This window comes from Cryptomeria japonica, chromosome 10 (genome assembly GCF_030272615.1).
Source record: "Cryptomeria japonica chromosome 10, Sugi_1.0, whole genome shotgun sequence".
NCBI lineage: Eukaryota > Viridiplantae > Streptophyta > Pinopsida > Cupressales > Cupressaceae > Cryptomeria > Cryptomeria japonica.
In genome coordinates, this window is record NC_081414.1 from 438,862,121 (window position 1) to 438,884,058 (window position 21,938).

At 37.3% G+C, this 21,938-nt stretch overlaps 1 protein-coding gene across 4 annotated transcripts in view; it reads right to left on the bottom strand.

The window, feature by feature from the left end:
* The window catches only part of LOC131067554 (uncharacterized), a 207,378-nt gene that overhangs the window by 94,858 nt on the left and 90,582 nt on the right, over positions 1 to 21,938 (bottom strand). For 2 of the 4 annotated variants that reach the window (XM_058002628.2, XM_058002626.2), the window contains 4 exons: positions 4,021 to 4,157; positions 3,624 to 3,676; positions 3,387 to 3,471; positions 2,044 to 3,144 (listed from right to left, as the gene is read on the bottom strand). In XM_058002628.2, the coding sequence (XP_057858611.2) occupies positions 2,044 to 3,144; positions 3,387 to 3,471; positions 3,624 to 3,676; positions 4,021 to 4,157 (1,376 nt within the window). Of the gene's footprint in view, positions 1 to 2,043; positions 3,145 to 3,386; positions 3,472 to 3,623; positions 3,677 to 4,020; positions 4,158 to 21,938 lie in introns of those variants that run through there. The other 2 variants (XM_058002627.2, XM_058002629.2) reach the window with 2 other exon arrangements.

Genomic DNA, 21,938 nt, shown 5'->3' on the forward strand with positions numbered 1-21,938 from the left:
CTGGTCTATTAAGTAAATAGAGCCCAAATAAAGAAAGAAGTTTCAAAAGAAAACAAAGAATATAGGATGGCACTAGCATGGAAAAATCACGTCAAGACATGTTTCATGATTCATCAGATATCTGGAATAATAGATTGATGCAACTCATCCTTCATACAAAGCAGTCTGTACCAATGTTGACAAAGATTCTTGAAATGAATTCATTTTTCTATCTCCCATACTTTCTTCTTCTCTTCTAAAAATATCTTATTTTTTCTGTTAACTTCTAAAACTAGCATGGAAACATTAAATGCTGACATGCAAAATATATGATCTACAACAAAGTTTTAATTTCTGAAAAAACTAGCAATATCAAGGAATGTCCAGTGTCTCCTACACTAATAGTAGCAGGAAGAACTACATCTAGGAATGAAATGCTCTAGAAGAAAAAGGACCATGTACCTCTAATTTGATTGTTGTAAAATGGGAGATAAAGAAACTTCTAATTTTCTAACAGATCTGGTGAAAAATATTAGTGAATTTAAGTACGACACAAAAATGTATAAAAACATGACATCACAAAGTGTCCCCTTAATCTCAAAACTAAGACCAAAAAGACGATCAATGCTGGATAACACAACAAACCATAGTTCCCAGACTCAAAATTGGCAAAGACTGCACAGGCCAATCTTTTTACCCAAATAGATTTTTGTTCTATGTGCATATATCTCCTGAATGCTTTAATGATTGCACAACAACATGGTGGCTAAAATGTAGTGATTTTATGGTGATAACCTGGCTCCAGCTTTGAATCAAATGAAAAGAGATGAAGAAAAGGGGGGTAATAATATGGTAATTGATCAATCATCAATCAAACGGTTAAGCATGTACTAGTCAAATTTCCCTCCCAACACGACTTTGGGCTAGTAAGTACCATGAAAACAAAGGTCTCATATAACTCAATTTTAAAACCAAAATTTGTCTTCGAGATGTTTTTTGTCATGCTGGAACAAAGATGCAGTGGTCACTAATGAGATTGGAGTTCCCCAATGACATGTTAGATGAGGCACAAGTAGTCAATCACTGACACACATGCACGTGCACTCCTCATGCACATGTTCTCTGTTTATGAGTGTGGATGTAATTGGGAGCGATATTTGGTGCAAGTTGTGTTCATCTGTGTCATTCCATTCTAAATTATTCCTTGTGGTTACAACTCTTTCATTTTAGATTCATAACGTCACACACAAGGTCCCCATTACAAGTCAACTTAAACATAGTCTTGTTATAAGGATTATTGAAATCTGTTTTAGTATGACTTATAATGCTATACTACTATAATCCCTATTATGACAATCTCCAAATATTTATTCATATTTCCTGATCAACTAATGATTCCTAGGCTTCCTCAGGCTGATCTGAAAACATTAAAAAACATGTAATATATATTTTTTTCCTTTCTTGTTTTTTCTGAAATTACCAAACAGAGATGATGTGAGCTGCAAAGTGTTGATAACAACAGACCCAGAGACACTACAAAAGGAAAAAGGCACCTAGAAAAACAAAGGAACGTATGATTCTATTCCCAGACATTGGTGTAATCCTCTTTGTACATAAATTTTGTGCAATGTATCTGCTCAAGAAAAGGAAGCTTAGGATTTTATATTTACATGGAAGTTCTTTCAGTTGTCCTATGATCTATCCTCTAGCTAAAGATATATTGAAAAAATTGAAAGAGAATAAATCACACCTGACAAAGACATCAAACATTCATGAGAAGCAAAATCTTCTGTACCCTGTACTTGTCAACTCACATTTCCAACATATCTCTGACATGCATTCTGTCAACTTCTATGAAAATTCAAAGATAAAGTATTCCGTAACCCTTGTATATGAAGAACAGCCAGACTACTAAATTAAGCATTTCATTTCTAACTAAACCCGAACCAAAACAAACTCTAATATGGTTAGAAAATTAGATGTATTCAAAACACACAACAAAGGTGGACAAGAATTGTGTACTATCCCTTTTACATAAAAGATGGGGCAATGAACACTGTTTACCTTTGGATGCTTCAAGTAGCTGCTTGAAATGGATAGTTGTTATAAATTCTTGATGATAAAAGGAATATATTTGAGATGCCAAACTTGAGGAAAGTGGTGCAAGATCAAAATGAAACAAAGCCTTTTGATGAAATTGGCACTCATTCGTGATCACATCTGCTATCAGATCATCCAAGCAATATCTTTTCCTCTGTTTCAGTCCATTATTGTCTTGTCCATCATTCTTGAATTCCAATTTTTCCTTGGTGGAATTTGATGGTACCGACACCCCACAGACATCCTCACTTGTAAATTGAACTGTGCTACTTTCATTGCATATTTCTTTAGTGTTTCCAATACCTCGATCCAGCAAAAAGTTATCATGTTGACTGGGTAAGTAATCAGCTGAATTTTCTATATTTCCACACTTAGTGCTAATGTCTGAGGGTGCTTTTGAATGGTTTGTTTGCTGATCAAAAAAATCTTCAGCTTCCAAAAATTCCTCTGAACAATCCTCCTGTCGATCTTTAAGCTCTTTAAATGTCCCATCAATCTTTTCAGAGTTGATAGGAATTATCTCTGCAGTTGGACATTCTAAGGGTGCTTTTGCATAGTTTGTTTGCTGATCAAAAAAATCTTCAATGACTTCAGCTTCAGAAAATCCCTCTAAACAATCCTCTCGATCTTTAAGCTCTTTAAAAGTCCCATCAATATTTTGAGAGTTGATAGTATTTACCTCTACAGTTGGACAGGTAGGCGCATCACACCTCTGAACTGGGAAATGTTGAGAGTTTTGCATATGATGTTTCTCATATACATGTGTTGTTGGTATAGAGAACTCTTCTGTTTCTTGAAAATCACTCACTGGAATGTCCTGAATACAATTGCTCTGCTGCAGCATTTCACTATTCTTTGCGACAGAACAAACATTTGCAGTAACAAATAACTCAGGTTTTCTGTCATCTTTTGACCAATTCTCCTGTTGTTGCCAAGCAATATCATCCCAGTCGACCCCAAGCATGTGAGTTTCACTGCAGAGATTCCTCAAGATTGGACCATGTTTTGTGGCATTTTCAGAGGATAATTTGCTTTGTTCCTTATCATGAATAAGGTGGCTATTTTCTGCAGCATAAGAAACCTGGGTGAATAAATTGAATGTATTTCAATACAAATGGCAAAGGACAGAAAGAATAGAGTCTATACCAGTGAAGCCAACATTTCATTGTAAAATCATTTTAATTGGCAAGCATTTCTTACAGACATTCCATTTAGCAGGTCATAACAAATGTAAACAAAGCATTTTAATTTAACTACAAAAGACTCAATTCACTAAAATTGTGCATACCATTTTTATAGACATTTACCATTATCATTAATATCTTGATTCCATTCTGCCCGACCAAAATCTTGATTTCCTTCTTTGGGTGCAAAACTAAGAACACCAGAGATCTTGTAAAACTCACAGGAATAGAATGGCAAGAATCAGAAGAAAGCAATGTAAAAGTTGACATATATACATGAAGATAAAGAAATCTATTGAAAATACTGGAAGGAGAATAAATGAAGATAAATATTAAAAGAAAATGTCCATGAGAAGTTACCTTCAAGCAACTTCCCTGTAATTGTTTCCTGTGCTCAACAAGATTCATTGGTGCTGAAGGAAAGGTTATTTTATCCAAGTGAGAAGCATAAAAGAAAAAACATAACTCTGAGACCATGCATAACATTCTGAGAGCTGAAAAAATATATGGTTTGCTGCAATATAAATGAATTCAATGACTTTTACAGGATTATACCAATGTTTGTCGATATATCAATAGGATCTGGATTAGAAATTTATTTTTTTCAAAATCAACCACAATATGAAAGATGCTTTTATGTCTTAAAATGCACCTTAAAAGAGAAGCTATCAATAACTTCAAACCAAGTTGAAAATCCCTTCCAAAACTAAGAATTCTTTTGAAAATTGATATACTTATTAAGATTCAGAATACGTACACCTTGAAAGAGATTCCGCAAACATCTTTGGACAAACCATGATTCTATTCAACAGAGACTCTGGAATACAGTCAACATCACTATTATTGTCAAAATGCTCTGTAATGTCCAACAAATTTTCCAAGTCGTGCACCAACCTACGTGTAGATGTCAAACATTAAATTTAACCAAGATACATCATCATTTGCATTGATGCAAAAAGCTTGATAACATTGCACTACTAACCCTCCTATGAATAACATATGCTGTAATATGAACCACCAAATATGAAGAAGACACTCTCCCAAGAACGGAATCCATAGGAAAATGGTTTTTCCTGTAAATGCATAGGAGATGTACATCTAAGGCTAAAGAAATACACTACACAAGAAATCTTGTCATATTTTTCTTATAAAGGTATAATCATTTAGAAATTGAAGAACTGGCTAAACAGTCTCTCGGAAAATATTTCTCATCTCAAAGAGTCAAAGCAATCAAAGATTTCCTTAATTACATAACAGAGTGGAAAGAAAGAAAAGCACTATATATCTTTATTGTAGTTACTCCTGAAAGAGGACTTAAAGAAGACTCCAAAATTTGAAATGAAAAAACATCACACAGTTGTATCTAGACATGGTATATGTTTACTTGTGAAAGTCTCAAATCTTAAAATATTCTCACTATTTTGATTTCCAAGCATATCAGCAAGCAAACATACAATCTGCAAATTCCAGGCGCATGACATCCTTAAGTTTAAGGTCAATGGTTACAGCCATCAAGTTTCAAAATTACATTATCAACTGCATTTCAATTCTTCCAAATACAAAAAAATACATGCTTGATATGTATGTGTACACGTATGTACATATGAATGTATGCAATGGTCTAAAAAAACTCTAAACATTATTCAAACCTAGATCTAAACACTTTAGTAAAATACCTAGTCCAACATGTAGCAACTATGCTTGTCATTATTAAATCCACTCACAGGAGCTCAAGATAGGGTGTGGATATATTATAAGAAATCCAAGCAAGTCATCATACCTATCCTACACAATAGTAATTATTGGATTTTCAAAGAAATTTTCAATTTATAAGAAATAAGACTCATCTCAATCTTGGGCTTGCCACAAGGTGGCACTTAAGCTCTCTAGCCATGGTCCTCGACAGTGCCCTCAAGTAAATTCATAAGCCTTCCAGCCTTGCTCTTCAAGTTTAACCATGAACTAGCTTATTGATTTGTTTGCAGTAATATCCCCCTTAATTTTTTTTCAATTATTTTAGTTTACAATCAACACAAACACCTATTAGGGTTAGAAAATGAAATCCCAATACTGCTGAAAGTAACTCTTTCCACCTTTTGATCACCGAGAGCCCAATCTGGGAGGGTGAGAGCATACAGTGTGGGGATCGTTAGATGCAAGAAACTGAAATTGATTACAATACTTGGGCGGCAAGCCAGCCCCTTCCACTTTTCAGTGGGATAATGAGAATACTGAAAGATCACTTGGCAGTAAACCAGCCAAGCAACTAAAGTAGCAATCACTCAACCGCTTATGCAGCGAGAGGACTAGAAATGAAGTTACAAATCAACTCTATCGCTTATGCAGCGAGAGGACAATATTACAATATTCAAAGTAGGCAGCAGAGCCAGCCTCTTCCACTTATGCAGTTGGACTAAGAGCAATAATCCAATTAGATAGCTGTTAGTACTACTAACCAGCTTTACAATGCACAATATGGATTACAAATTAAGAGAAATTACTATCCCAAAGATAGGCGGCAAGGCCAACCTCTTCCACTTTGCAATGGGTCTAAGAAAGATCAATAGAAATTGTTGTTAGTACTACTACCAACATTACAATATGAATCATAGAAGATAAGAATGAAGAACCAACAGCTACAAACAATTACCAAGATCTTTCTCTCCACACCAAAGAACCCACACACCCTAAAACCAACTTCATACAAGAAGACACTCCAAAACGGAAAATCTCTAAATCTGATATACTCCCAGCACGCTAAAAACACACGGACCAGCAACACCAAATCCCACTAAAACACTCACAACTCGCCCAAATCTTAACCAAATGACATGAAACTGAAAGCATATGATCACTAGGAGGTAGGCGATCAATCCTAGGACAACAAAACATGGCAAACTGACTCCAATAATTTATGCACGCATCCCAAAGAACTCAGCCACATGGTACGGCTAGATAGGGTACGATTTTTCAAAAATAAAATCCCAAACACCATTTTAGACTCTACAAACTCACAAAATGAATCACCCAAACCATAAAGAAAGATAGAAGAAATACCCAGAACGAGAAGAATGACACACTGAGACCTGCAACCAAGAATCTACTTCAGCACACTCCGCGACCAGCAACAAGAACACTCAGAAATCCACACAAATCTTCACCACATTGAGTCCAATCTGGTCCTCTGGATGAGAAACAGACATACATTCAGCTAGGCACTATCTCTCAAGCACGAAACTGAGGCACTAGGAGGTATGCATTCCTCAAAGTAAGAGTCTGACAGCATTTTGGCAGCACTTCGTTATCAGAGCAATAATGGATGGTCTCAAATGAAGGCCAAGGCACTTATTTATAACTTTCTCCCAAATCGAACCTCCTTTTCCCTCCAATGTGGGACTAAACAATGACATTCAAATTCACTTTAATTTGCATTTCATTTCATCCCTTCACCAAGTCGTCCCATTTTGCCTAGACAAGACACTTTATTAAAATGCAAATAACAAATAATGCGAGCGCCCAACATATAATTGAGAAAATGACTTTATTATAACTTAAGCAATCCCTTTAATGAATCATCCATATTGCCTTAAGTTATAATCCAACTTTAAACAACATTTTCCAACAAATCGACCTCCTCAAAGTAGCAAATATACTTCATACAAATATAAATAGTGTTATGGCGTCCAAGGTAATAAAGTGAATTATTTCATAAAATTAACTTATTTCTTTCTAAGGCGTCCATCATGCCTTATAAATAATTCACTTATAAAATATTTTTCCTCAACCATAAAGTCGTGCAACATAAGCTCAAACTTGCCAAAATAGCTCCAAAAATGCTGGAAGACCAACTACTCAAACTGACCTGCCGAATATAGCCATCTGAATTGACCTGCTAAAACCTTGCTTAAAATAGCACCGCGAAAAATATCACTTACTAAAAACAGCATACTGCTAAAAATAGTAAGTGTGTCCAAATGCATTTTAACCACATTTTGAGCATTCGTCACAACTTACTAAAAATTAGTAAGTCCAGAAAAGTCTTTGGATTTGTTTGCATGTCACACCATCGCGAGGCTCTCTGAAAACCCAGAAAAACCTAGAAAAATAAGTTGTCCTCACCCCCACTTACTAAAAATAGTAAGTTTGGAAAAGTCCTCAGATTCACTTGCATGTCACACCATCGTGAAGCCCTCTAAAAACCCAGAAGGAATCCAGAATCAGAACTATAAAATTCCAACATTCAAGCCACCAAAACTGCCAAAACATCCTCTTCGAAAATAGGAAACCCTAATTTCTGCCTCTGACTGACCAACAAGTCTCGAAAATGGCCAACAGTCCCCAAAACAAGCTAGAGCAGAAAAGGGGACATTACATTTGGCCTCAACTTATGAGGTGGACTTGAGGCAAATATGAGTTATATTATATTTTGTGATGCTGGTGCTTAGGCTAATAATATTTAAGTGTTTAGACTTCAGTCCTCGAGAACCTTAGGAATGACCTCAAGATTGAAGCCTGCAACAAACAACAATTTAAGGATTATGACCATGGCCTAAACATTTTTCAAGCCTAGGTCTAAACACTTTGGCAAAACAATATGTTTTTCCTTCTGCATGCCTTACTGAAAACTGCCTTGGACACCAATTAGCAATAATACATTTCATAATTCCTTAAATAAAAGACGGTACAACAATAGATGGTATTGGGAATTCAACATTTTGTCATTTTTGACTATCCTTTATCTTTTTTTTTTTCATATTTTTCACTTAAACACTAAATAGAAATAAATAAATAAGATCAATTTCATTAGTGGACCTATTCATTATGTTTAAGCCTACTGACATTCCAAACTATCTGACTGTGATGGTTCCTATTGATGTGTTTTTTTTATGCACTTCAAACACAAAATAAAATACTAAGTATCCTATCCTCTCTTGAACAAAGACTCCTCAAATGCTAGATTGTGTGATCAAATAAAGTAACTCCAAGGTTTCTTCAGTTAGGTTTTGACAATGTAAACGGGTAAACTCAGTTAAAATGATGTGATATGTTCGTATCACAAAGGGACTTACGTTTATAAATCGTACCTAAAACTTGCTCCTACACTTACTCAAACTCAAACAAAGATCAAAAGGGAAAGGCTTTAGGGAAATTACTCTAATCTGACACCTAAGGACAATGATAATAATGGATGATGCTTTGATAGACAAACTCCTTCAAACCAAGTTTTTCTTCGTCATGATAACAACTACACAAAACTTATGCAATCTCCTATGGTAGTGAATGATTTTCATTATTGCAAATATTCATACAAATACCCAGTGCTAGCGCAACTTGAACAAATATCCACAATCGAACTTGGCCACAATAACAGGTTCAGGCTAACTTTACACTATAGCTTACAATCAGCAAACCGCAAAAAGTATGAACCAAGGAATTCATCACACATCATCACATTTCTCCATCAAGATGAATGAACTTTAACTAAACCTAGAGAAGTAGAAACCATGCAACATGTTGAAATAACACATAAAATCCACCATATCTTCAATGAAAGTAGTATGTTTATTCACAATAGGACATGACTTTGGTTAGACTTTTGATGATTTCAACTAAAGGTTTTTGGATGGATTTGGGCAGAAGCATGAGGATGAATATTTTAGAGAGCATTCCAAAATGAAACAATGGACCATAGTTGATGCATATCTAGCACAATTTTTATGAGTTGCAATTATGGTACTCAACATGTCAAAGCGGATCACGTTTATCTTTGTTGAAGGTCTACGTAAACCACTCAAGGTCTATTCAAGGCCCTTGCACCATCATCCTCAAGAGGCTATTATGAGGGTTTGACACTTAACACATCTATATTGAGAAACAAATTTTCATCTCAGCCAAGATCACCAACAATGAGACCACAAAAGGAAAATTTTCAAAAAGGACTTAACTCACACCCTCAAAAAGCGACATTGAAGCCCTTTGCAAAGAAAAAGTTGGATGATCACACCAAAAATGAACTTAGAAGGAAAACGTTATGCTTCTTTTACAAGGAGCCATGGGAACCTGGTCATAGATGTCCTAGCAAGGGCCAAGTCCATTACATTGAGGTGTTTCCAAATTAGTAAGACTAATATTGAAGAAATAGAGCTATAGCAAGCTACAAAGGAGCATATCATTAAGTATGAACTTGAAAATTTGTCAAATGAAGATGCAAACATTAATAACGTACTTCCATCTCGTTTGGGTGTACCTCAATATAACCATTTAGGGTAAGTGGGAATTTATCCAAGAAGTGAATAATAGTACTTATTGATAGTGGGGCTACCCACAACTCTATTGATGAAGGTCTGATGGTTAAGAAAGGATTGAAAGCTAAATACTTTCTCGGAATAATTGTAACAATTGCTAATGGATTCACTATTTTATGCACCGACTGAATTTTACAATTCAAGTTATCCTTTGGTGATTGTAAGGTGTGTGATGATTTCTATGTTGTGGGACTAGGAGAAGCACATATGGCATTAGGAATAGAATAGTTGTGGAGAATTTTCACAAAATTATTAGTCCATGGAGCTGAAATTCATCTCTCAAGCGAAAAACACGATGCTCAGAGGCATAGTTTGCAAACTCGGACTTACTAGGCCAAAAATTTCTAAATTGACAAAAACTTAACTTAAAGACACTTTAATTTTTGAAAAAACTTACTTTTTTGAAAAAAAAAATTATGCAAAATACAACTACAAAATGTATTGAACGTTTTTTGCCTAAAATAAAATGAGTTCATCAACAAGTTGCATGGATTAGTTTATTAATTATTTCTTAAAGATTAATCTGAGATTGGAAACCATCATATCTATGTATGCGATAAACATGTGTACAAGATAGCTTTTTGATGGCACTTTGGAGTCTTGGACACTTTGAGTTCCTATTCAGGCCATTTGGTTTGAAAAATGTCCTAGCCAATTTGTAGTCTACCACGAATCAAGTATCCAATGGTGAATTGAGAAAAAGTGTTTTAATGTTCTTTGATGATATATTGATATATAATAAAACATGGGAAGATCACTAAAGGCACTTGGATATAGTCCTTGGAATACTCAAGCAACAAACTTTCTTATCAAAGGAATCTAAGTGTGAGTTTGGGTTACAAAGATTTAGTACTTTGGGCATGTCATTAGTGCTCGAGATGTTAAAAGTGGACCAACAGAAGATCCAAGACATCTTGAATTGGCCAATGCCTACCACATTGACACAGTTGAGAGAATCTTTGGCCTTTGCAACTACTATGTGAGGTTTGTCAGGGATTTTTTACAATTGCTAGTACCTCTAACTAAACATGACCAAGAACAAAGCTTTCACATGGAATCATCAAGTTCAAGAAGCTCAAACAGGTAACAAGTTTATGCCCTATAATCAGTATTCCAGATTTCTCAAATTTATAGAATGAAATGCTTCAAGAGAAGGAATTGGAGTAATACTCATGTAGAATGAGCACTCAATAGCATTTGATGGTACAAAGTTGTAAGATTTAGAAAGAATTTCTCTATCTATAATAAAGATATGCTTGCTATCATACATACTTTGGCTAAGTTCGAATGATGCTTAGTTTGTGGAATATTTAAGGTGAGAACAAATCATAACAATTTGATGTTCTTCCTTGGCCAATGTGTCCTAGATGATAGGCATACAAAATGGGTGAGTAATCTTCATGCTTAAGATTTTGATATAGAATACATAAAATGTAGAAAGAATCTATATAGCCAGATCCGGGTCTAGTTCAAACCGGATCTTGCTTTAAGTTTGGTCCTCTTATGTGTCTAGGTAGGGTACCCAAGTCGAACCCATTAGTGCAATAGTGGGTTTTTTCTTTTTAATTTGACTTTAATTGGGTGCCCTAGGATTCTTCCTCAACCCTAAAAGTGACTTCTAAAACATATAAAACACCAAAACAAATTCATTTTAGTTTATTTCTATTGCAAACAACAAATATCATTCTAAGAGGCTGAAGATTGATCTTTGAAGTTTGTACAACGATTCCATTGTGTTCATTGGCTGCCAAGAAGATCATAGAAGGATATTTTTGCAAATAGGTAATTTTATTTTTAATTTTTTTCATCCATTTTTGTTTTAAAAACATGAAACAAATTATTTGCTCTGTTTATCTAACTTTTTTTCATTCTTCTATGAATGTATCAAAGATTCAAAAGAGCTAGGTTTTATATATCATTTTTTTGTTTTGAATTATTTTTGTTTTGTTTTGAATGTATTTATAAAATTCCTTGCCATAAAAATCACAATGGCAGTTATCTCTAGCTCCACAGCTCAACCTAAATTCAAAATAGATCAGAATTCTCCTCTATGAAAACATGTTGATATGATACAATTGTTTCCAAGTTGTGGGGGTTACATTTGGAATTGCCATGGATGTGAAGTTAGATATTCTAGTTCATATAGTCAGGAATACATCAAACCTTACCCTAGAAATAATTGTGAACTTGTGCAACTGAAGATAGCGATAGGATATATCACGAAGCAAGAACAAGTGGATCATCTATCAAATCACCCCTTACTAAAAAAAGATCAAAGCGAATGAAGCCCACAAAGCCCCCATCCATCCCAATGTTGTGGTAGAGAGACACCCATTTTTGTTCACTCCTAAAAGTGAAGAACCTACTAAAAACAAAGGCCAAATGGTAGCCAGCCTTGGTGATAAAATAAGAACGCAACCTTTCCTCCCGCCAAACCAAGGAGGTTGTAACTTCAAGAACATCCTATTGCAGCCTTCACAATTATATGATCACAACCTTACATTATGAGCGATTTCCTTAAAGAAGCTGATTAAGATTAAAAGGAAGTGATTACCAAGAGGCCTGATTGCAAATTAAGGGGCAGTGGTTGTTATCTTAAGACAAATCAACAAATCATAAACATCACCGATTTATTAATGAAGAGGCAACAAATAGTTCACAAGAGACGCTACCATTGAAAGAGGTATGACCGAATAAAAAGGCACAACCCTTCGTTTCCTTCTTGCGGGTATATAAGGCAAATGTACAATGAAAGGAAGGCATGAAGCAATAATTCAAGGAATGGATCCGGTTAAATGTTATTATACCCGACAGGAACAAGTAGTATACATATATTACACTCAGCAGAAATTACTAGGGAAATTAGCAGATATCTGATTACTAAATCGAAGTGATTAAATCAAAGAAACAAGTCCACAAACAATAATCACCAGAATGGTAAATCCAACAAGTGATTGCTAATCTATTTACATTTCTATAATTAATAATTTAATAATTTATCTATTCCTTGTCCTACAAGCAATCATATGTGGAATTGGAGGAAATATGATAGGGAAAGGCAATAGACCGGTTCCCTCAAATTAAGTAGACCACCCCAAGGGATGGAATCATCAAAGAAGGATGTTCCTACCACTTGTGGGCCAAGGGGCGATTTGTCTTAGTTGGACGCTCCACGCTCTTAGGCTTAATTGGGCTAACAGTGTTCCTCAATAACCTGAGTTCCCTCAAATTAAGTAGGCCGCCCTAAGTGATGGAATTATCGTTAAAGGATGTTCCTATCATAGTTTTAAGACTAGTGGACTTTCCACGGACTCGCAAGTCCATGGGAGCCATGAGTCGACTCGCCAAGGACTCATGAGGCGAGTCCTGGCGAGTCCATCTGAAAGACTTGCGAGTCTTTTGCAAGGACTCGCACTAGTCTTTTGCACGGACTTGCGAGTCTTTCAGATGGACTCACGCGACCCAAAAAAAACATCATGCAAGCTTTAAAAGTGAGTTTGCTTTTTTTTTTGCCCTCATTTGGCATAACTGAGGGAGTGAAATATCTCTTGAAGGGTTGTTTTCATTAGTTTGTAGTCTTCTCTTTAGTTTGTTCATTGTTGTTTTTCACATTTGGAGTTGTGGACATATCATTATATGTAATTTTGTAAACATTTATAAACTTATGCTTCTATTATACATTTTAGAGTTGAAACTATGAGTATGAATGATGAAATTTCAAATATTGCTTGTTTGTAGATCATATGACATGTGTAATGTTTCAATTATGGCTCTTATATTCTCTAAATGCATTAATTTCTTTATGTTTTTTTTGTAAAACTACTTTTTTTTTTTTTTTGCCGAGTCTTTCGCGAGTCTTTCACAAGCCCGAGTCCAAGTCCAAATTTTTGGTTTGCCGAGTCCGTGGTGAGTCCAAGTTTTAAAAATTTGGTTCCTATAACTTGTGGGCCAAGGGGAGAGTTGTCTTAGTTGGATTTTGGACTCTTGGGCTTAATTGGGTTGAACAGTCTTCAAGCACCCTTTGTGCTTTTCCTCTCTAAACCATACTATGGTTGATTATGGGAAATGAAACTATTGATAGCTTGGTTCCTAAAGTTCAAAAGCCATTGCGACCAACTCTGATAGAATAATTGGTCTTATGAATTATATTTCAAATGTTGACTACCATTATTGCAAGTGTTAAGCCAAAGTTTATGCTGGAAAGGAAATTGTCAACTGGTAAGTTGTATCTTAATGAGCTATATTTCTTATTTTAATTGAACTTGTAGTTTTTAGGGCAAAATATAAGAATATCCCTAAAGGTGACATTACACATTGGTGAAGATTAAAATTTTCCGGAACAAATTGCCCCTCAAGGAAGCCAACCAATCTGCCCTAGATGGTTTTTCAGATTGAATCAAAAATCAAACATTTTGGACGTCTAAAAACTGCACATTGTGGTGACATTAGGTGATCTATTTGCTGGTAAAGTTTAAGAAAGTGATTATTGTGGGTTTGGCACTTGCATGTGTCCTTTCCTTACAAGTTGATGTAATGTCCCCTTTTGGGATTGCCCTAAATCTTGCCCTAGACTATTATTCTCAATTGATAAGGGAGGGTTAGATAGATGGTGCCTTTATCTTCTTAAAGGGAAAACAGTTTGACAGTCCCTTTATTGTTTTCCATTCTGCTAAAGTATTCTCCCTTTTAATTCTTTTTTCATTCAGATCAGAGTGTAGATCGAACTTCTGTATATATCTGCATATTAATCTAATTGTATGTGTTTTCTATCTGCATAAGGAATTTACTGGTAATCATACCCTGATGTTGTTATAAGCAATCAGTCAGTTTCAGTGTGGCATTTTGAAGGGCTACGTCTTTAAGTTTGATCCCCCTGTGACATTGATGTAATTCTAAGTGCAGTCTATTTCTCTCCAGCTAATTCATGTGTTATGGATATATATGAAATTAAGTATGACTGTCATACATATTGCAGTCTATATTAATATTACTACTGAATTCTGCATAAGAACATTATCAGGCTTCATATATTAAGCACATCTCCAACCAAGAAAAAAGATGTTGCTGCCTGTAACTTAATAACAATTCTGATCTGATCTGATCGATGGCGATCTCACTGGATGCTTGGATTCCTTTCCTTTATATCTCTCAACGTGAGGGAGGGATCACACCTCTTCATCACGAATGTCCTTTGGCAAGAGGCACACCCTTTCACCATCAGCACCCTTTGAAAGAGTGCAACTCTTAATTATTTCTGCCCCTTTGAAATGGACACAACCTTTCACAATCAGATCTACACTTTTATTTAAATTAGATCTGCACCTCTGATACCCAAATTATCCCCCCTCAAGTGAGGTTATCTTCTCCCTTTTATATCTCATGTTTGAGGGACTCGACTTTCATTTCATGTCTTTGATCATTTATTAACTTAATTAAAATTTAATTATATTCTTTTATATTTTTATTTTTATTTTATTATTATCATTTACCATTAAATTATATTTCAATGAGGGGACATTACAGCCCGCCCCATTCAAGATTGCTTGTCCTCAAGAAATGATCAATTTAACTAAATTTTCCCAATGCAAGGATTCCTAACTAACCCCTGAAGATTTGTAATCTTAAGACAAGTTCTCTCTCATCAATTGTAATCGTAAGAACTGTGTTTGGTTATTTCCTTGAAGACAAAAAAAGATCCCCATTCCTTGAGAAGACGATTAGAAGCATGACACATGTAAGACCTTAATTGCAATATTTTTTCTTAAATAAGCTCATCTTTCTAAGTCAACAAAAAATAGAATTCACAATGATAGAAATCAGTAATAAAAACTATTCATGTAGTAGATATGCCTAACATGGAGTATACACATAAAACACATTTTATACACATGAAAACACGAAGTATACACAAAGTAGACACATGGATATATCCAGATACAAGAATACACATGTAGATATAGTTTACTTAGTCCACAAGAAGCCGGAACATCCAACCAAGACTAGATCCATCCCTTGGGCCAATCAATCTATCATTTTACCCATGAGAGGCAGGAGCGTCCAACCAAGACCAAAACCAGAACCATCTCTCGGAGTAAGCAATCCACAAGAGGCAGGAGTGTCCAACCAGGACCAGAACCATCTCTCGGAGTAACGAATCCACAAGAGGCAGGAGCGTCCAACCAAGACCAGAACCATCTCTTGGGCCAATTCACTTTATCCACAAGAGGCAGAAGCATCCAACCAAGACCAAAACTATCTCTTGGGCCAACTCACTTTATCCACAAGAGGCAAGAGTGTCCAGCCAGGACCAAAATGTAATCTCCCCTTTTCCACTCTAGTTTGTTTTGGGGACTGTTGGCCAATTTCGAGACTCGTTGGTCAATCAGAGGCAGAGATTAGGGTTTCCTTTTTTCTAGGAGGATAACTGGCAGTTTTGGTGGCTTACATGTTGGAGTTTTACAGTTCTAATTCTGGATTCCTTCTGGGTTTTCAGAGAGCTTCACGATGGTGTGACATGCAACTTAATCTAAGGACTTTTCCGAACTTAATATTTTTAGTAAGTGGGGGTTGGGACATCTTATTTTTCTAGGTTTTTCTGGGGTTTTCAGAGAGCCTCACGATGGTGTGACATGCAAACGAATCTAAAGACTTTTGCGGACTTACTATTTTTAGTAAGTTGTGATGGTTGCTCAATATATGGTTAAATTGCATTTGGACACACTATTTTTAGCAATATGCTATTTTTAGCAAGTCACAATTGCTTCCCGGTTTGTGCCCTAATGGAGTTTGGAGACATTATTTTTAGTAAATACTATTTTTAGGGTTTTGGGTTGAGCTAGTGCAGCACAAGCTATTTATGGCAGTCCAGCTTGGCATGATGAACCAGAGTTTCAATTCTATTTTTGGCAAGCAAATTGGATTCAGCTTCTTCAACTTGATTATATTATCAAATGGACCTAGCCATTTATTAATTAAATGACTTAAGTTATTTCTGTTTTTTGGGGGCATCCATCTTAAAAATATCATATTAAAAATTTTAATCTTTAAAAATGTGTAAACAAGTGCTTATGTTGGGCGATTCCTTGTTGGGGAAAAATGTTTTATTAAGTGAAATATTAGCTAAGGCATAGTAGACGCCTAAGGGAGAAATAAGTTAATTTTGCAATACATTTCACTTATTCATATTGGACGCCTAAGGAGGAATAAGTTGATTTTATAATATAATGCACTTCATCACCTTTGGATGCCACATTATGCTTTATTGATATTTTTTATAAAGTATATTTGAAGGTCGATTTGGGGGAAAGGAGAAATCAAATGTAAATTTCAAAATAATATGAAGTGAATGTGCATTTGGGTTTGGCGTCCATTTGGAGGGAATGTGAGTTTGAATTTGGAGACACAAAAAGCTATAAATAAGAGTGTTGGGCTCTTGTTTTGGTATCCATGAGATTATAATGAAGTGCTGTCAAAATGTTGTTGGAATCCTTCGAGGAATGCTTACCTCCTAGACTGTATGCTCCATTTATCGCTTGAAAGATAGCGACTAGTGAGAATTGGAATTGTTCTTCACTCAGAAGAATGGATGGATTCATTGCAAGTGTGCGTTCGAGTTTTCTGATTTTTGGAGTGTTGTGTGTTTCTAGCTTGCTGGTTTTGGGTGTGGCTGTAGCTTATTTTAATTCATAACTCTTTGTCCGAGTGTCATCTCATTCTAGGTAGTGGCTCATTGTCTTCCTATGTCCCAAGCGATCATTCTTGTAAGTTTGTACTGCTTAACTTTATGTCTTCATTTTTATAATGCAAGTCGAATTTCTGCCCTAGCCATACTATGCTGGGCTGCCTTGGGATGCATGCAAGAAATCATTTGGGGGTGTTTGATGCATTTTGTTTGTGCTAGCTTAATCGCCTATCCCATATCTTTCATTTGCATCTATCTGGGGGTCATTTCATTGAGTGTGGGCAAAGTTGTGAGTAATTTTGTGAGTTTTGTAGTTGCTGGTCTGCGTTTTCCCAAGGAGCTGTTTGCATATCAGATTCTGAAATTGTTAGTGTGGAGAGTGTTTTTGGTGTGTTAGGTCTGTATTGGGTTTGGGAGTGTATATCTTATTATTTGCAGCTGTTGGACTTGTTATCAGCACTTGATTTACCATTCATATTCATCTTGTAATGTTGGTTAGTAGTACTAACAACAAGTTTCTTGATTACTCTTAGTCCCACTGCATAGTGGAATAAGCTGGCTTTGCCGCCTATCTTTTGGACAACGATATCTCATAACTAGAAAATCCATATTATGCATTGTAAAGTTGATTAGTAGTACTAACAGCTATCTATATTTGGATTGTTGCTCATGGCCCACTGAATAAGTGGAAGAGGCTGGCTTGCTGCCTTTATTTATTTATTGTAACACTGTCCTCCCGCTAAATAAGCGATTGAGTAGATTGCAATTCCGTTTTCAGTCCTTGTTTGCCCTCTCAGGTGAATAACTTAAAGTACACAGATAAAGCACGTAATGCAGAATAATAATGCCATAGATATCAGGTCAAATATAAGAGATGTTATTCCATTCATAATTGTGTGTCACAAGTTACATTCGGAAGTATATAAAGATACCGAGGGGGTGCGAGAGCCAACCGCCGCACCGCAACTGCCACCCCTCGGTTACCACTAACCAAGACAATTACAATTTACAACTTAATTAACTAGTATTATTTGTTTACAATATTGCCGCTAACATCATCCCCCCCAAAAAAACAAGGTCGTCTCCGGACGACAAAACAACATGGAAGGATTACAACATAAAACTCAGGACTGAGGAGGGGGTGGAGGAAGCATCCCTGGTGGAGAGGGGGCGGCGCTCAGGCGAGTGCGTAACTCGTAGACCTGGTCAATCCGCAACTTGAGGTCCCGCTCCGCCACCATCTGGCATTCCATCGCTGTTTTCACCATCAATGTGGCCTCCAAAACTTCCTTATCTTTCTGATCCACCTGCTCCAAAGCGCTACTCAGTTGGTTCTCCAACATAGTTCTGTCTTCCTGCACTTCCTCCAACCGTGCCGCCAAGGCACCCCTAGTTGTCCTCTATCCGGTTAACACTGTTTCCAAGGTAGCTCGTTCTGCATCCCATGCGGCCGCCACCCGGGCCAACTGCTCTAGGTGGAGTTCCTCCGTCTGCTGGAGCCTAGTAACCAACTCATCTCGGGCCAACACGGCCTCCCTGCGCTAGGTCTCTGTACTGTCGGCAATATATTGCATCCTCCGCAACTCATAGTAAGTTTCTCGGAATGACTGCTCTATTTTCCTCAACAATGCCCCTCTGCTGGTTTCGCCAACCTGCTCCTGGAGGCCCCAATTCTCCAACATCTGCAAGGTCTCTGTGGTAGGCCATCCACCAGACTCGAAGCACCGAGTAAAGTGAGTCATGCACCTGTCCCTCATGAACTCAAGTAGCCGTGCCAACTCCTCGTCTGCCCGGACCTCACCCTGAGACCGTACTCAGGCTACTACCCATCTGGCTTCCACAGCCATATCCGCCAAAAACTGCTCTAATTCCCTGTCGCCATCCCCTCTCGAAGATGCTACTATATCCTGCTCCTCCACAGCCCCGTGGGAAGTCTGAGGGAAACTTGGGGTGAACTCCTCCTACGTAGGGCTCAACATCAACTCGCGGATGGGTGAGTGATCCCTCGGTACACTCCTCGTAGGCTCTGGCGAACCATCTCCGACTAGGTCCACAATCTCGTGAGGACTCTGCTCCCACCTTGGAGAAAGGACTACTGTTCCAACGGGGGCCATTGGTGCCAACTTGAATAGACTCAGCCATGCATTCATGTCCTGCTGAGAAGGGCGATCACTCCCTCCAGAAAGTTCCGGTGGTACCGCCATCTCCCCAGCTGCTGTCCCGCCAACCTCTGCTATTGTCATGGGATGACTCTCTTCCACCACCAGAGGCTCTACCAGTGTCGCGGCCGCAAGTGGGGGGGCCATAATCATGGGTGTCCGGCCTTGCCCAAAACTAGGAACTGGCACTGCCATCACTACCACACCTAGAGGAGGCAACATGGTACCTGCGGAAGTCGTCTGCTCATCCAGAGGCTGCGCGGTCACCGCTGATGTTGCCCCCATGTCAGTCTCTTCATGTTGCCCACCCTGACCTACCATTCTGAAACTAGTCTCCGTGGCAGAATCACTAGAGTCCTCCACCTCCTCACTAGGGTCACTACTGCCAGACTCAAACTCTGTTGCCGACACTGAAATCACTACCTTCCTCTTCCGTTTCGTGCAAGAGTGGATATCTCTGCTTGGCACCATGGTGTCCAGGTGCATCCAATAAAATATGGGGGGCTGTCCAGGGTGTACCCGACCTTGTGGTGCCAAGTGCTGGTCCTGGTCCGGTGAGCCCCTAAGGCCTACTGCATCCAAAAAGAACCCGATTGCGTGGTAGGGCATTGTTGACATGTATTTTGTACACTATCAAACACAGAATAAAATACCCAAGGGTACCTTATCCTCTCTTGAGTAAAGCCTCTGATTGCTGAAGATATCGCGGAAAAGGATCAATCAGGATGACTCCAAGGTTCTTTGTTGTAGGATCTCTACGTGTGGACAAGCACCAGTGGTATGATGTGATTTGCTGGAATCACAAGGGGACTTACACTTGATGACTGAACTTCCTAATTTGCTTTGAATATTGCTGGAACACAGGATTTTACTAGCTTTGACTTGAAAAAAGGAAAAAAGATGAGGGCGAGGAAAGGATCTAATCCTAATACTAAGGAATGTAGGAGCAATGATTGATCTTTGATGAAATTCTAACTAAGTCTTGTTTTGACATCCCAGGACCATCTCCACAAGGTTAGTGCGATCTTCGAAGGAAAGCTTTATGATGTTCAAATCATCACTGCAGGCATAGACACCATCAGGTTGATGCATATCAATGAAGAAGCGACAATTGAAGTTAAGCTTAAGCTGAATGATTCCAGTTGACTACACAAGGCAAGTCTGCAATCAACAAACTACTAGTAGTATGGATATATGAATTCCACCATCAATCAAGCACATTTCTTCCACTCATCTAATAACACAAAATCAAATATGAGAAGTATAGAGACCATGCAAATTGTCGAATCGACCCATAAATTTCACCATTTCTTCAATGAAGTTACAAGTCTTTTACAACAACATCTTGGCAACAATCTTTTCCTTCTCTCTCTACTCTACTCTAATTGCTATTCTAATCACCTTCTAACTACTCTCTATTCACTAACTCCTTTCTAACTCTCTAACTTACTATTTATTGCCTCTATATGCCTTTACAAATGAAATGCCAGGGCTTATATAGTGCCCTCAATACAATTCGATGGCTTAGATCAATTCGAGATCAATGGCCAAGATTCAACAATGAAAACCCTAATTAGGGTTTGTTACAACCATTACATAACATTTAATGCTTGACCAATGAAATAATTGTATTGCTTGGACACATGTCCTTTTTGGAAAAATTCAACCAACGGATAGCTGGGGTAGGTACATCGGAGTTTGTGCCACCTTCCATGAGTTAGGTACATTGAATCTGGACATGCTGAGGTAGACCAATCCGACTGGAGAAGTGATGACTAGGATGCCACCTCGTCTGACACTTGTAACTTGGTAGATATTCAACTTGATGTTGTTGAGAAGCTAGCTTTAATTAATTCTTCTGAAACTACTTGCTTCTTCAACGAACCCTTTGCTCTGACTTTTTGTGTCCTTGATTTGCAGGATGATGATGTACCTCGCCTTGGAGTGCTGGATTGGAAGAGATTGCCCTTATCCTGATGATGCTAGATCGAAAAAGGTCGTCCTTGTCGATGCTAGACTGGAGGAAGTCGCCCTTGTCCTTGCTTGATCTTCTTGGAGGAGACCGTCCTTGATCTGGCTTGATTTTACAACTCCGGGATCTCCATTTGATGCCTACACAAAATATTAAAGTTATTCTTTTGAGCATCAAACCTCAAAGCATGAAATTTAAGACCTTTCAAAGGTAAAACTTAAGATATTAATTTGAAAAAAGTCATGATAAATCAAGAATTATACATTTTCAAATTAATCATGAATGGAAATTGGATTTTCAAGACTTAGATTTTACAGAATTGCAATGGGATCACAATAAGTCTTGAATGAGATCTTCAAAAAAGTAATTCTTCATACCTTCCCTTGAGTATTAAACTCTAAGAAATGATGCAAAAATAGATGAATTTCGCTAGGCAAAGTGTAGATCATAGCCTCCCTTGGATAAAATGCGCCTCCTTTAGCTTGGAAAAGAACTCCACCTTCCACTAGCTTCTTCAAGATCTAGAAATTCGCCTTCAAATGTCTTCAAAAAATCTAG